A 19,258-nucleotide genomic window follows, 5' to 3' on the forward strand; every position below is an offset into this window, starting at 1 on the left:
AAGCTGAGCGCCAAAGAATTGATGCTTTTGGACTGTGGTGTTGGAAAAGACTCTTGAGAGTCCCTTGGACTGCGAGGAGCTCCAACCAGTCCATCCTAAAGGAGATCAGTCCTGGGTGTTCTTTGGAAGGACTAATGTTGATGCTGAAACTCCAATACTTTGGCCACATGATGCAAAGAGCTGACTCACTGGAAAGACCCTGATGCTGGGAAAGATTGAGGGCAGGAGGAGAAGGGGACAACAGAGGATGAGATGGTTGGATGGCATCACTGAGTCAATGGACGTGAGTTTGGGTGGACTCCAGGAGTTGTTGAGGGACAGGGAGGCCTGGCGTGCTGTGGTTTATGGGGTTGCAGAGTTGGACATGACTAAGTGACTGAACTGAACTGAACCGAATGATTATAAAGTAAGTATCCTTGTATCCACACTAATATAAATAAATACTGTATACATATGTAAGTCCTATCCTTACAGAAGACTTTGAATTAATAAACGTAGAAGGAATGGGAGAATAGGAAAATAGAAAACCTCCTTAGACCACCACAGCAATAACCAGCAGATATGCTCCACCGATTATAGTTAGTGGGACGAGTCTAAGAAAAAACAAGATATTTTCAAAGTCTTAAAGTATTTCCCTGCAAATAAGTTAATAACAAAGAGTAAAGTAGTAAAACTTTATAGTGAAGAAAGCCTGGCCACACCACCTTAACTGAGTGGTCAAGGTTAATGTCACAAGTGAGCAGTCACGGTAACATTGTGTCTGCCCTGAAATGATGCGCTGAGGACACATCAGCTCTGTGCTACCCCTCCCCAAACGTACAACTCTAATCATGAGAACACACCAGACAGAACCAAATTGGGGTCCATTCTGCAAAATAACTAACCAGTCCTCCTCAAAAGTGCCAAGGTCATGAAAGATAGGAGATGTGACAACTGAATGTAATGGGGGATTCTGGGTTTACCTCCTAGAACCAAGAAAAGACATGAATGTAAAAACTAGTGAAATCCAAATAAATTCTGCAATCCAGTTAAGCACTGTCCTGAGACTGATTTCTTAGTTTTGATGCTTACCGTCTGCTTGGTGAGATGTTGACATTAGAGGAAGCTGAGTAAAGGGAGACGGGAAACCTCTTGGCTGTCTCTGCAACTCTATTAAAATTATTTCAAAATAAAAAAAGTTTTAAAGAAACACTGACAAATGGGCTATGAGTGTAAGTGGTAAGACAAATAGTGAAATATAAAGAAGATCTGGGAGAACTTCAGAATGCTCCCAAGGCAGGAAACAGCTTAACGTAAGAAAAGGAGTTTGGAGCCAGAGAAGTTAAGACAAATGATGAGGCTCTGAGCTACGGAGGCAGCAGTGGGGTTGGAAAATATTGCTGACAGCCACACTGACCCAGGGCGCAGTTAGCCAGGCACTTCTACAAACGCTGCACGTGTTCTGCTGCTGCTGCTGCTAAGTCGCTTCAGTCGTGTCCGACTCTGTGCGACCTCATAGACGGCAGCCCACCAGGCTCCCCGGTCCCTGGGATTCCCCAGGCAAGAACACTGGAGTGGGTTGCCATTTCCTTCTCCGATGCATGAAAGTGAAAAGTGAAAGTGAAGGCGCTCAGTCGTGTCCGACTCTGTGCGACCCCATGGACTGCAGCCTACCAGGCTCCTCCACCCATGGGATTTTCCAGGCAAGAGTACTGGAGTGGGGTGCCATTGCATGTGTTCTAGCTGATTGAGAAATGAGATGGGTGTGACACGTATATATGGGAATACAGTTGTCAGAACTGTGACCAACAGAATATGAAGGAAGAAGGAGCAATTCAGGATTACCCCCAGATTTCTAATCTGGGCTTGTAATAGCATTCCTCAAGGGGGAAAAGAAAATGGGTTTGGGGAGGAGGAAGATAAGCAGAGTTGGGGGCAGGCGGGTTACAGGTGCCTATGTGACATGCAGGTGGGCAGGCTGGAAAGGCAGGGAAGAGATAACCTTACTCACAGCTTCAAAGAGAGAGCTATTCCAAGATAGAGATCTGAGGCTGATGATCATATAGTTGATGGGTGAAACTGTAGGAACAGACAAAATCTCCCAGGAAGAAGGTATGAAAGAAAAAGAGAAGGAGGCCAAGGATGGAAGCTGGAGGAAACCCAACCATTATGGAGAGAAGAACAGAGGAGGAGGACGGCTGAGAAGCGGGTGTCAGAGGTGGAAGAGGAACGGCAACGCGAGGCCACAGAGACCGTCGGGTGGGGAGGCAGGTGAGATGCTCGGTAGGGTCAAGTGTCACCATGCAAGAGGGACTCTCAGGTGACACTGGTGGCGTGGGAAGGAAACGTTGATGGCAAGGTGGTGGCACCCAGCCCGTACCTCAGGAGGGAATGCTTAGTGGTGGGGAAGCAGGGCGAGGGAGTGCCAACCATTATTTTGAGAAATGTGGTTGGGCATGAAGAAAGGAAAATAGCCAGAGGGGACCTCAAGGTCAGAGGGGTCACCCCAAACCCCCATCTCCAGACCGCCTCCTCCCAGGAGCTCCTGATGCATATTTTAAACTGCAAACGAGTTCTCTCCAGTGGGCATGCTGTCTGTGGCTTCTGAATGTGTATGTCTAGCCTTAGACCCACACTTACGTTAACAAAAGAGGCATCAGCTCTGTTTTTAATCACCTTTTCAACATGAAGTTTGAGATCTGAGGTGGTCTAACCTGACTGCACTTGATGCCTGACTCGGGGCAGCATGGATGATGCTGGGCTGTTTTGTAACCATTCCCAGAGGGGACACTGCTTCATGACCGTGTTCCATTACCCCACAGCCATGTCCCACCCCTGCTTGTGAAGGCCAGCAGACAGTGTCACGTCCCAACTAGAAATTTGGTGGTGCAATTAAAAGCTACAAATGTTAGGAGAGGTCATCAGTGAGGCTCAGGGTGCTTCCACATCTGCATGTGCCAAACACGTTCCCCTCTGTGTTCAATTGCATTTACAAGCCTTTAAATATTAATACTCATTAATATTGATGATTGAGTACCAAATGAGCTTAGCCTCCTAGAAATTACTAGATTGTATATTATTCATTCATTTGTTCAGTATACACTGATTAAGTGCTGGGCAATGTGTTATTACTGCAGAAGACCGGAAAAAGGAATATGACATGGCTCCTGCCCTTGAGAAGCCTACATACACTTATACGTGTGTGCTTAGTCGCTCAGTTGGGCCTGACTCTTTATGACCCCATGGACTGTAGCCCACCAGGTTCCTCTGTCCATGGGGATTCTCCAGGCAAGAATACTGGAGTGGGTTGCCATGCCCTCCTCCAGAGGATCCTCCTATTCCAGGGATCAAACTCAGGTCTCCCACATTGCAGGTGGATTCTTTACCATCTAAGCCACCAGGGAAGCTCAAGAATACTGAAGTAGGTATCCTATCATTTCTCCAGGGGATCTTCCTGACCCAGGAATCAAACCAGGGTCTCCTGCAATGCAGGTAGATTCTTTACCAGCTGAGCTACCAGGGAAGCCCATACATTTACATAAACAGCTACAAACAAAATGGAATGTCTTACAATAATAAAGGCATATATATTATGTATACATGTCTTCTGTATCTATAACATAAAAGCATGTATGTTATATATAGGTGTGTGTACCTATATAACAAAGGCATGCATATTATGTACATGTGTGTCTATCTATATAATAAAAGCATGAATGCTTTATATACGTGTGTGTATCTATATCTGAGAGAACACAGAACACATGACTATTTCTTTCAAATGTGACTATGTGGTGAGGGGAGGCACGTTTGGTTGACTCTACAGATAGGAAGAATGAGCAATGATGGTTTCCCTCAGTGGATAAAGGAGGAAGAAAGGCCCCAGAGGCAGAAGAAAAGAAAAGGCAGAAGAAAAGAGGTGTGAATATGCCCGGTGTATGTCATGATATGGCGTGGTGTTCATAAACTACTGGTGAAATGATAGAAGACACTGACTGACTGGGCACTCACTGTGTGTCAGGTGAGAGTCCAAGCATTTTACGTGGCATGAGCCACGCGTGTGAGTGACTGGAGGTGAGGCTGACAAGACAGATGCAGTGCTCTGAATGCCGTGCTAACAGGTCTGGACTTTGTCCCACAGGTAGGGGAGAGCGAGTACTGACAAAATGAGACTTGCAATTGAAAAAGGTTCCTCCACCAGCAGCGCCATCTGGTCACAAAGCCTCCCTCTGCAAAGGGGAATCGGGTGGAGGAGGTGAGATGGAAGGCAAAGAGGTGAGCTCGGAAATTGTTTCAACAGTTCAGACAAATGAAAATGGCAGGGAGGAGGGGATGCGGGAGAGAATTCCGAGCAAGAAATTGGGCCATGGAGACCCTTGCCCCACAGCCATGGAGGGGCAGGGAAGGGAGGAAGGGGTTCTATTCACTTGGAAGGAAAGAAACATCCTTAGGAAAGAGGATGCGCTCAGTGTGAGGCGCTAGTGGGAAGCTAAGAATGAGAGTCTAGAACTTAGGGCAGCCGTTAGGAGGACAGAAAGTGGGGGACAGAGAGGAGGAGTCCAAATCCAGTCACGATGAGTCTGTCCTCTCCCTACTAATGTCACCCGGAAGTCTCCTTTCCCTCCCCAGCAGCCTCACACTTTCAGAGAACAGCTGCGAACTGACGCAGGGATGCGTACGCTGCCAGAGGCGAGACACCTGGAGACACATGGGAGCCAAGTGTCACAGAGGCCCACACACCTGCGTGCTTGCACCAACTGGAAAGAGATACACAGAGGAACACACACACATACATGGCCATAGATTACAGAGGTATGCATACATGCATGCAAACACACACATACGTACAGGTGACAGAGGTACACAAACACACACACGCAGCTCCATGCACATGTAAATACATCTACAGAGGCCACAGGTGCACAATTTTCTGGAGAGGGTGAAGCATGTTTTCAGTGCGCAGTGGAGTCTTGTCATCTGCCCTGCTGGTGATTCTCACCTGCTAGGCGGAGCAACCCTGTCTGGTCACAAAGCCTCCCTTTGCAATGCATTCATGTAAAACATCCTGAGTACATCTCACTGGTCTGCTAGCCCAAGGCACCCATCCCTATTCCATTCGGTGAACTGTGTCTGGAGAACAGCTCTGAACTAGATTTAAAGACACCCACTGCGACATTCAACTCTCCTCTTACCAAAAAGTTTCTGCAGGACTTGGCCATCGTATAAATCTTCAGCCAGGTCTTTCACAATGATTCTTTCTCCAACCAAAACGTCGTTAATCCAGTCAATTAATACCTGCAGAGAGAGAGAGAGAATAAGAGAAGAGTCATAGGGTGTTTCCTTACATACCAGTGTTCTCATCCTGGACAGTGAAAATTTAAATGAACTTCAGATTTTGAAAGGAGCAGAATTATCCACACACCTGAGTATGTGTGCCAGCAGCTGTGAGTGTGAGCCCAACAGTCCTGTTAACCTGCAGGTATAGGCTCTGCTAGTGCTGGTGGCTCCAGTGTCTCTGCTAATACCTCTGGCCCTGCCTTCCCTTCCCCGAATGACAAGGATCATTCACACAGTGCTCGGCTGTGTGGCTTTGCAGCCAGGAGAGGATGGGCTTTGGAGTCATGCAAACCAGGGTTGAAACCCTCACTTTACCTACTAAAATAATTTGTGCATCTCTGGGATCGATGGACTGGTATGTGTTCGTGTGTGTGTACTTCTGTCATCCATGAACACTGTGTGCATATCTCTATGATTTATGAATCTACGGCAAGCTAGTTATCTACTCTGAACCTCTGACTCCCCACCTCTATAATGGAAGTTGAAGACACCTCCCACACTCGGTGGTAGAAAAGAATTACAGGGTCTCTCTGGTGGTCCAGTAGTTAGGACTCCACACTTCCGCTGCAGAGGGCATGGGTTGGATCCCTGGTAAGGGAACTAAGATCCTACATGCCATACTGAGTGGCCAAAAGTCAAAACCAATATCAGGGGAAAAAAAGAAAGGAATTACATACACCAAGGGCCAAATGTTCAATAAGGGCAGATTTTATTAATAAATAAAGCACTCTCCCATTATGACATCTGGCCAGGTGGTTACTGTCACCCCTATGTTCAGGAGGTAAAACCAAACACAGAAGTAATCATAGCCCCAGCTCCCAGAGCTAACTGTGGGCAGGGACAGGAATAAGCAGACTCTTGTCCACCTCACTCTACAGCACACGTTCTCCTCCCTGCGCCAGGCCTCCTCTCAGTGGGGCTGCATGGCGTCCTCTGTGGTCCGTGTCTTAGCCTCTGTGCACCAGGCATTCAGCAGAGGCGTTCCAGGTGACCAGTCACTCAGTTAATGCACACGGCATCCCGAGAGGCAGGCAGCATCAGTTTCGTTTTTCAGGTGAGGAAACTGAAGCTTGCACAAGGCCACTGCCTTTTTAATTTCAATGTCTTGCTTTATTTATGAAGGTATTATTCATATACGATAAAATTAACCACTTCTAGGTATACAGTGTGATGACTTTTGGTCACTGTACACGGTTATAACCGCACCCACAATCAAGATACAGAACAGTTCCCTCACCCTAAGAAGGTCCCTCTGGTCTCTGTGCTCAGTCACCTCTCCTGATCACAAGCTTCAGGCAAGCACTACAGTTCCGACTTTTTGACCACTTCACCTAAACGGAATATCACCCATTTTTTTGTGGGGGGGGGCATGCCACGTGGTATGTGGGATCTTAGTTCCCGACCAGGGATTGAACCCACACCCCTTTGCAGTGGAAGCGTGGAGTCTTAACCACTGGACTGCCAGCGAGGTCCCAGAGCATCACCTTTTGACTTCTTTGACTTCACATAAGCAGATAGTCTTTACAACACAGGCGGGAGCTGGGCTTGGTTTCCACCCTTGAGTGGAGGCTCGGGCTTTCAAAGCACATTGTTCTACTGGCCTAAGGCAGGAGCTTTCATGCTTCCTCCCTTCCTCCTTCCTCTCTCTTCCCCTCCCCCTTCCCTCCTTCTCTCCTTCATCCATCCAACCATCTACGCATCCAGCATTTATTAATATCTGCTATATATCAGTCTGTGCTGGATCCTGAGGGTACAAAAAGACTGTCCCTGATGAAAAAAAAAGGACAATCTTTAACCCCGAGCAGCTCCCCACTTAGTGAAGGAGACCGAGAAGTATATGAGTCGTTGGAACGCCATGCGATGACAACAGTACAGAAGCAAATTAGTGAACCACAGCGGCACACAGAGGGGCTGAGTGACAGCCCCGGGGTTTAGAGAGGGCTTCCCGAAGGACGTGACCTGGCTTTGAAGGGCAAGTAGAGCGCCTGGGCAGAGGGACTGCATGGCCAAAGCCCTGGCGGTGGGAGTGCAGAGCAGCTGTGTGCAGGTGCGCGCCGGGAGCCGCCATGAACAGGTCTGCTGTCCCTGTGGCACCCTTGCCAAGCAGGGATTATTTGAGGTTAAAGAGGCAGCTGGAGCATGGAGATGCCAAACACCACCCCCAGGACTGTGGGCTTCAACCTGCAGTTCATAGGAAGCTACAAACAGGTTTTGAACAGGAAAATGAACATTCAGCTTTGCATTTTGAGTGAATCACTCTGCACCCAGTGCCTTTTGGTCCTGTTTTAAGTGCAGCTTGGAGAAGCTGAAGAAGACAGATACAGGACAGGGAATCAGAAGGGGGAGGAAATAGAGATTTTTTGAGGGTGACCATTGGTCAGTCACTGTGCCAAGTACATTATGCACAGTATGTTATTTCATCATAATCATTTCTGTTTGAATCTCATCTCCTCCACTCATGCCATGACTATAAATGAACAATCACCTGGCTTTTCTGAGACTCAGTTTCCTCATCTGTAAAAGAGATAGAGATGATACTAAATCCAACTTCAGAGGGTACTTTTGAGGGTCCTTGGGAAATGCAGTGAAAGGACTGTGTGAGTGAGAAGATCCTGGCAAATGTGAGTTTTTTGCACTAAATTCTCCAGTGCCTATGGTCAATACCATTCCTTGGGCACCTGTTACGTCCCACCTCTGTTAACCTGCAGATGTCCACCTTCTGGACTGCAAGCTGCCTGTGGCCAGGGACTGCTGTGGATTTCTGTTCCCTCTGCAGTGGCTCGAGTGGTGCCTGCCTACACAGGCTGACTGGTCTAGAGACACCTGTGGAGTTGGAGGCACCTGAACCCCCTTCTAATTTCCTCTTACCTTCATCAGTTCCTGAAGTTTGGGGTCGCTGCGTGAGTTGGGATCCACCATCGTTCGCACTTCATTCTCCTCTTTAAAAAGAAAAGGCAGTCAGCGAGGTGGTGGCTCTGAAGGCATCAGGCTAACCCAGAGAGAACAAGAGACCCCGTTACCCAGCATCGTGTCCTCAGGGTCCAGCTCGAAGGGGATGGGGCTGAGGGGCAGGTTGATGGCGTTCATGCCTTCCTCCTGAAGCTCGGACACTGTAAGAAGGAAGTGCAGCGTTATGCGGCAGCCCATAGCCGTGTTCCACGTTGAGGCAGATTGAGAAAGGAAAGCACCAAGGTTAGCCTACAGCTGTGGCGCAGCCTGCATCAGATTCCTGCCTCTCCTTGCTAAAAGGAGCAGACTGTCCCCTTCATCTCACTCCTTCTGTCACATCACTTGCTTTCCTAGAAAAATCGGGCATGGACATCTGCCTCCCTTCAGAAATGATCTTGGAATAAATGGAAGCAAAGTGAGCACTGACGTCTTTCTTAAGTCTCTGCCACGCCTCCCTCCTGTCCCTCCTGCCGTCTGGTGCAGAGTGCACGCTTGACAAGTCTTTGCTGACTGGATGCATGAGGTCCCCACGGTGAGGCTCCATTTGAGCCACAGGCCTTTTCCATCCTCAGGTCAACCCTCCTCTGACTTCTCTCCTGAATTGGCTCCTGTGTATTTTTTCGGACATTTTTCTCCCTCCCTCCCTCCTTCCCACCCCCCCTCCTCCCATCCAGCACTGCTCGAGGATGCCTCATTCTGGCCTCTCCCTGGGCTCTGGATTTATCCCTTCAACCGTAGGGAGTCATGGGCCCTGGGGTCAGGCACCTCACTTCTCCAGGCCTGTTCCCTCAGCTGAACATCAAAAGCTGGACAGGTGACCATCAAGTTCTTTTATACTTTCCCAAATCTTAGAAGTCTACGATTCCACTGTCCTCAAGAAAAATAACGAGAGGTCAGTGACCACTAGATACTTCCAGCCCACCCCCTCCATCCACTGACCTCCACCCCCCACATGAAGCCTTAGTAAAAAAAAAAAAAAAATACAAATTCCTACCACAAAACCAGTTGTGTGATGGCCCTTTGCTGAGCACTGACCTTGGATTACTACCTCTCCTAACAGCAGTGGCTCAAATCCCCTCAGTTCTACTCAATTCCAGTTTGGGCAATTCCTTTGCACCAATTAAGCACAGAACAACCATTTTCTCTGAAGAAGCTTGTCACCAAACAGTTCTTAAAGAGGTGATTCGGCAGCTGCAATCAACTTTGGTAAAAGCAATGTCCCATCTTTCCATTTTATTTTTTTGTATTGACTCTGGCCTCACCGATTGCCAGCATACACTTGCAAGTACTCTTAAGCACAGGCAGCTGCTTACAAAGAGTTCTTTCATATTAGCAGACGTCACTGATGGTTGCAGTTGGACAGGGAGCGAGATTGCCTAACAAAGGGAGTGAAACCCACTCTGCCCTAGAGAGACACAACTCGCATTATGAAGCTGGTATTTAGTCCTGTTGCTGTGGGCTCTTGACATTCAGATGGGATATCAGCCAGTCACCATCTTGAATCTCCAAATCCACAGACACCCACCATTCTATATAATTCCCCCCACAAAACATAATTGAAAAATATAAGTGACACTTTCAAGGTTCAAATGATTCTATAAATATGGGCTTGTGTTTGCTTTCCAGCAAAGCACAATTGCTTCTTTAGGCTTTATAATGTCTCCTAGCACTCCTCCTAGGACTAGCCGTTCACTTTTTTTTCCAGGCTGTTTCTCACAAAGAAGCAAGATTTCTACCACTTAACAAGCATCACTACACAGGCAATGGGAAGTGGAAATAAAGTTACATTTCAGTGTGGGTGTGAGACGCGGTTAACTGGCCAGTGAAGAGACTAGCTCTTGCCCAGAACCTTCTCCATCTGTATATTCCACCCCACCCCACCCTGCCACCAGGTCTGTGCAGTCCAATACAGTAGCCATTAACCACATGCAGCTGTTGAAGTTTAAATGAATTAATAACTCAGTTTCTTAGTTCCACCTGTCACATTTCAAGTGCTCAGTGGCCCCCGTGGGGCAGGCGGCAGCCCATTGGATAGTGCAGATGTAGATTTCCATTATCACAGAAGATTCAGTTGGATGGCGCTATCCTGACTGATGCCATAGGTCCAGATGCTGATGATATCCAAATTTAAATCTCCAGCCTGATGTATGCTGTATTATATATTTTTAAAGTTAATAAGATTGTATTATCTAAAACTGAATCCAAGGCAACAAAATCAGGGATAGGGTAAAAATGCAGCAACTTCCTAGATATTTTTCATTACAAAAACAACCAAGCTCTGTCCTAATTTATTCTTTTGAGTGGTTTTATTTACCCAGCATCACTGGGTTGTGAAAACAAGAGTCAACTCATTATTAAAACAAGAACCAGAAACATACAAAAACAAACAAAATCTCTAGCCTCGGCCTGACCCTGAGCTCCAGACTCACTCAATATCTCCTCTTTTGTCTACTAATGGAGATCTCAGATTTATACATCCAAAACAGAACACGTGATCTTCAGTACCCTTACTTCCACCGTAACAACACATCAAGACTCGTCCACCTTCCTTCTCCTCCTCCTCAGTAAATGGCACTACCATTTGCATAAGAGTTCAAGCCAAAATCTGAGGAATCACCCTTCCCTTCTTTTCCTTACTGTTTACAGCCAATACATTGGCAAGTTTTATGGGTTCCACCTCCAAAACAGGACCCTATTCCAACCACTTCTCACCAGCTCCATCATCACTATTCTGGTTCAGGCCACCGTTATCTTTCACCTAAATAACCAGAACCACCTTCTAACCTGCCTACTGCTTTCTGATGCATTTTCCCCATGCCAGTCTACTTCCTAGAGCACAATCAGAATGATCTGTAAGGATTAAACACAATCATGCGTTCTCCTGCTTTACGCCCTCCTGTGGCTTCCCCTCATGTGCATGCTTGGTAGGTCAGTCATGTCTGACTCTTATGTGACCCTGTGGACTGTAGCCCGCCAAGCTCCTCTGTCCGTGGGATTTCTCAGGCAGGAATACTGGGGTGAGTCGCCATTTCTTTCTCCAGGGGATCTTCCTGACTCAGGGATTGAATCTGCATCTCCTGCACTGCAGGAGGATTCTTTACTACTGCCACCTGGGAATTCCCAGTATACTCAGAATAAATACTCCTTCCTAAGACCTACAAGACCCTCTGAATAGTCCCCTGCCTCCCTCTTGTGTTGTATTTTCTCCATAGCACTCGTCAGAATCTGAAGTAACTATTATTTCTACATTTATTATCTATCCCCTCCTCAACAGAATGTAAGCTGTGGAAAGACTGGCACTTTTTCTCTTTTGTTTGCGATTAGATCTCTGAAGAGGAGTCAGACTGCCTACATTCAAATCCAGGCTCTACCACTTACTAGTACGTGACTTTGGACAAGTTCATCCATCTTACACCTCAGTTTCCTTATCTGCAAAATGGGGGTAATAATAATATTGCCTACCTCCTAGAGTTGTTGAGAAGATTAAATGAGTTAATACATGTAAAACATTTAGAAGAGTGTCTGGTACCTGGTTAAGAGCTATGTAATTATTTGCAATTATTACTTAAAATGATAAGCACTCAAGGACAATTTGTTGAATAAAATGAATAAACCTGTTAAGACTACCCTTCCACTGCACAGGTTATAAGTTAAAGCACAATTTACCAGAGCAGTGTACAGCATGCAAAGAAGACTTTCAGCCTGTCCTTAGGGGAGAAAACCATACTTTGGCCTGATCCTGTGTGTGCGTGTGTGGGCACATTTCTAGGGCAGAATTTCCAGCTTACCTTTTGTAAAGAGAAAAAAGCTACCTCTGTCCCAAGACTGTTGTCGAGTAAGAGCCAATCTATGAATATAGAGATATTTATACCTCTAACGTGTGACTAGAAACACCATATTTGCAGCCAGGACTCCTAAAGGTGGATCTGAACAGGACCTCTTTTTCTGTGTAGATCATTGTTAGAAATGTTTTTAGATGAAAAATCCCCAGTCAGAAACACTCCCCTCTGCCCTGCCTCTTTAATTCACTCACAGAGACAAAACAAACCCAAGAAGAAAGGGAGAGATATGTTTGCAATTGGAAATGTTTTTTTTCAGGAAATGATTTGGTACAGGAACATCATTCCCATCCCATTAACTGCTGACTCGGAGCCAACTGTTTGTAAAAGTGAATATGCAAACTGCCCGGCTCAGCCTTGGCCCCCCGCCCCATGGGGCCGCATTAGTGGCCATGTTCCCAAAACAGCCCACGTGCTTTGGAGGTTTCATTTCTATTAAACCAAAGCAGGACCCAGCAGAAGCCCCTCGCCACCCCTGCACTCCGAAAGAGAAAGAGTTGCAATTGAATTTTCTCGGCATAGAATATGAATATGATGTTTTCCCCTGAACCTCTTCTAACCACCTAAAACTAGGTCTGAATGTGCGGCCTTCGGTGTCTCGCGGCGCCATTAGTCATAACTTAATAAACAGATTAAATGCCCGGCTGAAGGTCGGGCTTGGGAGAACAGGGCGATCGCCTCAACTCCTGAAGCGCTCACCATGAGGGAGGGAGCCTGGCTTTTCTGGGAAACACAGCGTGACTCTGGGTCCAGCTGTGCCGCAGAATAAGGACATGGATGGGCTCTGAAGTCTGAAAGACCTGGATTTGAATCCTACTTCTCCTTTTTATCAGCCATGGGACCTTATGTTGGTGACTTAAACAGTTCAACATGAAATGTGATAGAAAACAATTTTGTTTAAAACAAAGGTGCAGCTGACACTATTAGTTTCTTCCCCAATATTGATTTTATTTTTTCTCTCTCTCTGCTGAAATAATACTCTCTCATTTTGTTCCAGTATACACTGCACAACCCCCTCACCGCCCCCCCCACCCCCCACCACCATGCTTCTAGGTGAGATTTCGATTGAGTTAAGCTCATCATGATAATCTCAATTCCTTTAGCGGTGACTGGCTCAAGCACTGTCATGTAACACAATTCTGGTCAAAGAGCTGTAACTGGAAATTTCTAGAACCTTCTAGAAAAGTTGTCCTTCATTTCAAAAAGAGGCTCAAGGAAAGAGAAGGTATCTTTCTCCTTCTAAACATTCCTGCATCAGGATGTTATGCCTAGATTTATAGTCATGAAGTTAGGTCTGGCCAAAGAAGCTAATACGTTAAGGTTGGCAGGGAAGAAAGAAAGGAGTTCTTGTTGATACTGCTAAGCCACCATCCCTAGAGCCACCCTAGCTTTTTGTGTCTTGCTATAAGTGATAAAGGAAGTTCCTTTTTTGTTTAAGTCAGCTGAGTTGGTGTCTTCTGGGGCTTGGAGCCTTAACTCCCTAATCGGTGCATGGGACACCAAGATTATAAAGTTGATGGATGAAGACAGTAGGTATACAAAGAACAGTAATTTTCCCTTCCTTTTTTTTTTTTTTTCCATGAGAAACAGAATAGCTGCAGATATCTCTTATAGTCCAAAATATATACACAAGGGCCTGAAGAACACCAGATGGAAAACAAGTATGGTGAGAAGAACGGACAGAGGTTTCAAAGAGTACAAAAGGGTCCATTTGTGCAAAGCTAGTAATTTCATTCATGTGACCAGTACACATTACTGGGCACCTCCTTTGAAGCAAACCCTGTGCCAGCACCGGGCATAGGGTTTGGGGATTTGACATGAGTCTGCCTCAATCTGTTCTGGTGGGAGAGGCAGGCACAGAAAAACACAATGGGCAGTATGCTGCACTCAGATGACATACATGTAACCAGAGGTCTGTGGGAGCTCAGTGGTGGGGGCAACAAGGTTAACTGTAGATGGGGAAGACTGGGAAGGATTCTCAGAAAGGGGGACACGTGAGCCAGACTTTGAAAAACTTACATTTTCATCCAACACAGGTGCCTCACAAAAAGCACGCCTTGTGTATAAACAGCAAAATGTAGACAAACAGGGCAGCTACTGAGACAGCAGTGATTACGCCTGAGCACTGGGAATGTAGGGCTCACACAGGAGAAACAGGGTGGAAGAACAGGGGTGAATAAGCAGGTAGGGTCCAGAGCGTCGAGGGCTGTGAACCCATCTGTTCCCCAGCGTGCGCTGGACCACGCTCCCCATGTCTGTAGAGGAAAAACCCAAACACCATACTGAGGGACAGCAAGAGGACATGCAGGTTGTTCTTTCTCCTTCAGTGCAAGCGAACCCCAGTGAGGTACTCAGGCTGCTCGAGCTCGTTCTCGGGACCCCATGACTTTTTGGCCGTCATGAAAGCTCACTCAAGTTCCTTTAATTTCTAAATGGCTCAATGGTCCCCCAGAAGTTCCTGCAGCTAGACACATCTACACTGTCTGGTTGGCAAATCCCAACAACTTTTCTCTATGTGGAAAATCAACCTGAAAGAACATCTACCAAAAAACACTTACTGGTGAGAAAATGGATGCTTATATGCTAAGACTGGAAACAAGACAAAGATATCTCCCCTATTCAAAATCATACTAAATACTCTAGCTATTGCAATAATGCAGAAAAAGGAAATAAAAGGCACACAAGTTGGAAAGGAAGAAATACAACTTTCCCTTGTGGCTCAGAGGGTAAAGAATCCTCCTGCAATGTGGGAGATCTCGGTTCAATCCCTGGCTTGGGAAGATCCCCTGAAGAAGGGAAAGGCTACCCACGCTAGTACTCTGGCCTGGAGAATTCCAAGGACTGTAATAGTCCATGGGGTTGCAAAGAGTCGGATACAACTGCGCGAATTTCACTTCTGTTCATAGATTGATTATGTAGAAACTCCCAAAGAACTGACCAATGATGAAACAAAACAACAACAAAAAAAAACCCCATAGTCTTATGTGTTAGTTGCTCAGTCATGTCTGAATTTTTGTGACCCAATGGACTGTTCATAGGAAGCCAGGCTCCCCTGGACACAGAATTCTCCAGGCAAGAATACTGGAGTAGGTAGCCATTGCTTTCTCCAGGGGATCTTCCTAACCCAGGGATCGAACCCTGGTCTAGGAGAAGGCAATGGCACCCTACTCCAGTACTCTTGCCTGGAAAATCCCATGGACGGACGAGCCTGGTAGGCTGCAGTCCATGGGGTCGCAAAGAGACGGCCATGACTGAGCGACTTCACTTTCACTTTTCACTTTTATGCATTGGAGAAGGAAATGGCAACCCACTCCAGTGTTCTTGCCTGGAGAATCCCAGGGACAGGGGAGCCTGGTGGGCTGCAGTCTATGGGGTTGCACAGAGTCGGACACGACTGCAGCGACTTAGCAGCAGCAGCTCCTGCACTGCAGGCAGATTCTTCACCCTCTGAGACACCAGGGAAGTCCATCTCTTAGAACTAATAAGCAGTTATGGTAAGGGGTCAGGATAGAAGTTTAACAGACAAAAATCAATTGTTTTCCTATGCACCAACAATAAATGATTAAAGTTAGAAACTAAAAACACAATATCATTTATGTGCTGTGCTTAGTCACTCAGTTGTGTCTGACTCTTTGCAACCCCATGGACTGCAGTCCACCAGGCTCCTCTGTCCATGGGGATTCTCCAGGCAAAAATACTGGAGTGGGTTACCATGCCTCCTCCAGGGGATCCTCCCAACCCAGGGATTGAACCCAGGTCTCTCACATTACAGGTGGATTCTTTACCATCTGAGTCACCAGGGAAGCCCAATAACATTTATAGTAGCACCCAAATATGCAATACTAAGATATAAATCTAGTGGCATGTACACAGGGATGGCATACAGAAAATTACAAAACTCTGATGAAAGAAATCAAAGATCTAGATAAATCGAGAGACAGTGTTCATGGATTATAAGACATAGTATTAAAGTGTCAGTTCTTTCCAAGTTCACCTATCAGTTCAGTTCAGTCGCTCAGTCGTGTCCGACTCTCTGCGACCCCATGAATCGCAGCATGCCAGGCCTCCCTGTCCATCACCAACTCCCGGAGTTCACCCAAACTCATGTCCATCGAGTCAGTAATGCCATCCAGCCATCTCATCCTCTGTTGTCCCCTTCTCATCCTGCCTCCAATCCCTCCCAGCACCAGGGTCTTTTTCAATGAGTCAACTCTTCGCATGAGGTGGCCAAAGTACTGGAGTTTCAGCTTCAGCATCAGTCCTTCCAATGAACACCCAGGACTGATTTCCTTTAGGATGGACTGGTTGGATCTACTTACAGTCCAAGGGACTCTCAAGAGTCTTCTCCAACACCACAGTTCAAAAGCATCAGTTCTTCGGTGCTCAGCTTTCTTCACAGTCCAACTCTCACATCCATACATGACCACTGGAAAAACCATAGCCTTGACTAGACGGACCTTTGTTGGCAAAGTTATGTCTCTCCTTTTGAATAGGCTATCTAGGTTGGTCATAACTTTCCTTACAAGGAGTAAGTGTCCTTTAATTTCATGGCTGCAATCACCATCTGCAGTGATTTTGGAGTAATAAAATAGTCTGACACTGTTTCCACTGTTTCCCCATCTATTTCCCATGAAGTGATGGGACCAGATGCCATGATCTTAGTTTTCTGAATGTTGAGCTTTAAGCCAACTCTTTCACTTTCCTCTTTCACTTTCATCAAGAAGCTTTTTAGTTCCTCTTCACTTTCTGCCATAAGGGTGGTGTCATCTGCATATCTGAGGTTATTGATATTTCTCCCGGGAATCTTGATTCCCAGCTTGTGCTTCTTCCAGCCCAGCGTTTCTCATGAGGTACTCTGCATAGAACTTAAATAAGCAGGGTGACAATATACAGCCTTGACATACTCCTTTTCCTATTTGGAACCAGTCTGTTGTTCCATGTCCAGTTCTAACTGTTGCTTCCTGACCTGCATATAGGTTTCTCAAGAGGCAGGTCAGGTGGTCTGGTATTCCTAATTCTTTCAGAATTTTCCACAGTTTATTGTGATCCACACAGTCAAAGGCTTTGGCATAGTCAATAAAGCAGAAATAGATGCTTTTCTGGAACTCTCTTGCTTTTTTGATGATCCAGTGGATGTTGGCAATTTGATCTCTGGTTCCTCTGCCTTTTCTAAAACCAGCTTGAACATCTGGAAGTTCACGGTTCACGTATTGCTGAAGCCTGGCTTGGAGAATTTTGAGCATTACTTTACTAGCATGTGAGATGAGTGCAATTGTGCACTAGTTTGAGCATTCTTTGGCATTGCCTTTCTTTGGGATTGGAATGAAAACTGACCTTTTCCAGTGCTGTGGCCACTGCTGAGTTTTCCAAATGTGCTGGCATATTGAGTGCAGCACTTTCACAGCATCATCTTTCAGGATTTGAAATAGCTCAACTGGAATTCCATCACGTCCACTAGCTTTGTTTGTAGTGATGCTTTCTAAGGCCCACTTGCCTTCACATTCCAGGATGTCTGGCTCTAGGTGAGTGATCATACCATTGTGATTATCTGGGTCATGAACATCTTTTTTGTATACCTATATATTCAGTGTAATCCTAGTCAAGAGTCACAGCAAGCTATTTTGTGTATATTGACAAACCAATCCTAAGGTTCACATAGGAAGGCAGACTTAAAGTGGACAACAAAATACTAAAGAAGGACAAAGCTGGAGGATTGACACTACCAGACGTCAAGGAAAAACGACAGTGGTGCAAAAGAGCAGGCACACAGGTCAATGCAAGAGAACAGAGACCCAGGAGCAAACCCACACAAATACAGCCAGCTGCTCTTTGACAAACGAGGACAGGCAATTCAATGTAGAAAGGATGGTCATACCAACCAATGCTAGAACCATTGGATAGCCAACTGCCAAAATTAATCTAGACACAGACCATATACCCTCCATTTTAATAAGATCTTATGCAGATTTTAACGAAGTCCAAGTTATCGATTTTTCTTTCATGGTTTGTCATTTTGGTGTTGCATCTAAAAACTCATCGCCAAACTCCTAAATCAAATAGATTTGTTATATTTTCTTCTATAAATTTTATACATTATATTTTATATTTAAGTCTGTGATAATTTTGAGTTTTGTGAGAAGGTCATTAAAAACAAGGAAGGTCTGAGAAAATGTAACAGCCAAGAGAAACCTTAGAAGATGTGACAGCTGATGGTGACACAGTATCCTGCAAGGGAACTTGGGACAGAAGAAGGACATTAGGTAAAAGCTGAAAAAAATCTGAATAACTTAAGTTAATAATATTAATATGGGTTCATGAATTATAACAAATGCAGCATATTAATATAAAATGTTAATAAGAGGGGAAACTGAACATAGGCATAAATGAACTCTCTGTATTATCTTTTCATTCTCCCTATAAATCTAAAAGTATTATAAAAAGTCTATTAAAAAAATCAACCCATATTTCTGTTCATACACACCAAGGAAACCAGAATTGAAAGAGACACATGTACCCCAATGTTCATCGCAGCACTGTTTATAATAGCCAGGACATGGAAGCAACCTAGATGTCCATCAGCAGATGAATGGATAAAAAAGCTGTGGTACATATACACAATGGAGTATTACTCAGCCATTAAAAAGAATGCATTTGAGTCAGTTCTAATGTGGTGGATGAAACTGGAGCCTATTATACAGAGTGAAGTAAGCCAGAAAGAAAAACACCAATACAGTATACTAATGCATATATATGGAATTTAGAAAGATGGTAACAATAACCCTGTGTACAAGACAGCAAAAGAGACACTGATGTATAGAACAGTCTTTTGGACTCTGTGGGAGAGGGAGAGGGTGGGATGATTTGGGAGAATGGCATTGAAACATGTATAATATCATATATAAAACGAGTCGCCAGGACAGGTTTGATGCACGATACTGGATGCTTGGGGCTGGTGCACTGGGACGACCCAGAGGGATGGTATGGGGAGGGAGGTGCAAGGAGGATTCAGGATGGGAAACACATGTATACCTGTGGCGGATTCATTTTGATATATGGCAAAACCAATACAATATTGTAAAGTTAAAAAATAAAATTAAATTAAATAAAAAAAATAAAGACATAATTCACATACCAAAAAAAAAAAAAAATCAACC

The 19,258-nt window shown here is 45.4% G+C and overlaps 1 protein-coding gene across 2 annotated transcripts in view; it reads right to left on the reverse strand.

Annotated features, from left to right (window-relative positions):
- Positions 1 to 19,258, reverse strand: part of PARVA (parvin alpha) — a 179,092-nt gene that overhangs the window by 62,219 nt on the left and 97,615 nt on the right. For both annotated transcript variants that reach the window (XM_024975536.2, NM_001099144.1), the window contains 3 exon segments: positions 8,337 to 8,426; positions 8,185 to 8,255; positions 5,172 to 5,274 (listed from right to left, as the gene is read on the reverse strand). In XM_024975536.2, coding sequence (XP_024831304.1) covers positions 5,172 to 5,274; positions 8,185 to 8,255; positions 8,337 to 8,426 — 264 coding nt within the window.

The sequence above is a fragment of the Bos taurus genome, chromosome 15 (genome assembly GCF_002263795.3).
Source record: "Bos taurus isolate L1 Dominette 01449 registration number 42190680 breed Hereford chromosome 15, ARS-UCD2.0, whole genome shotgun sequence".
Taxonomy (NCBI): domain Eukaryota; kingdom Metazoa; phylum Chordata; class Mammalia; order Artiodactyla; family Bovidae; genus Bos; species Bos taurus.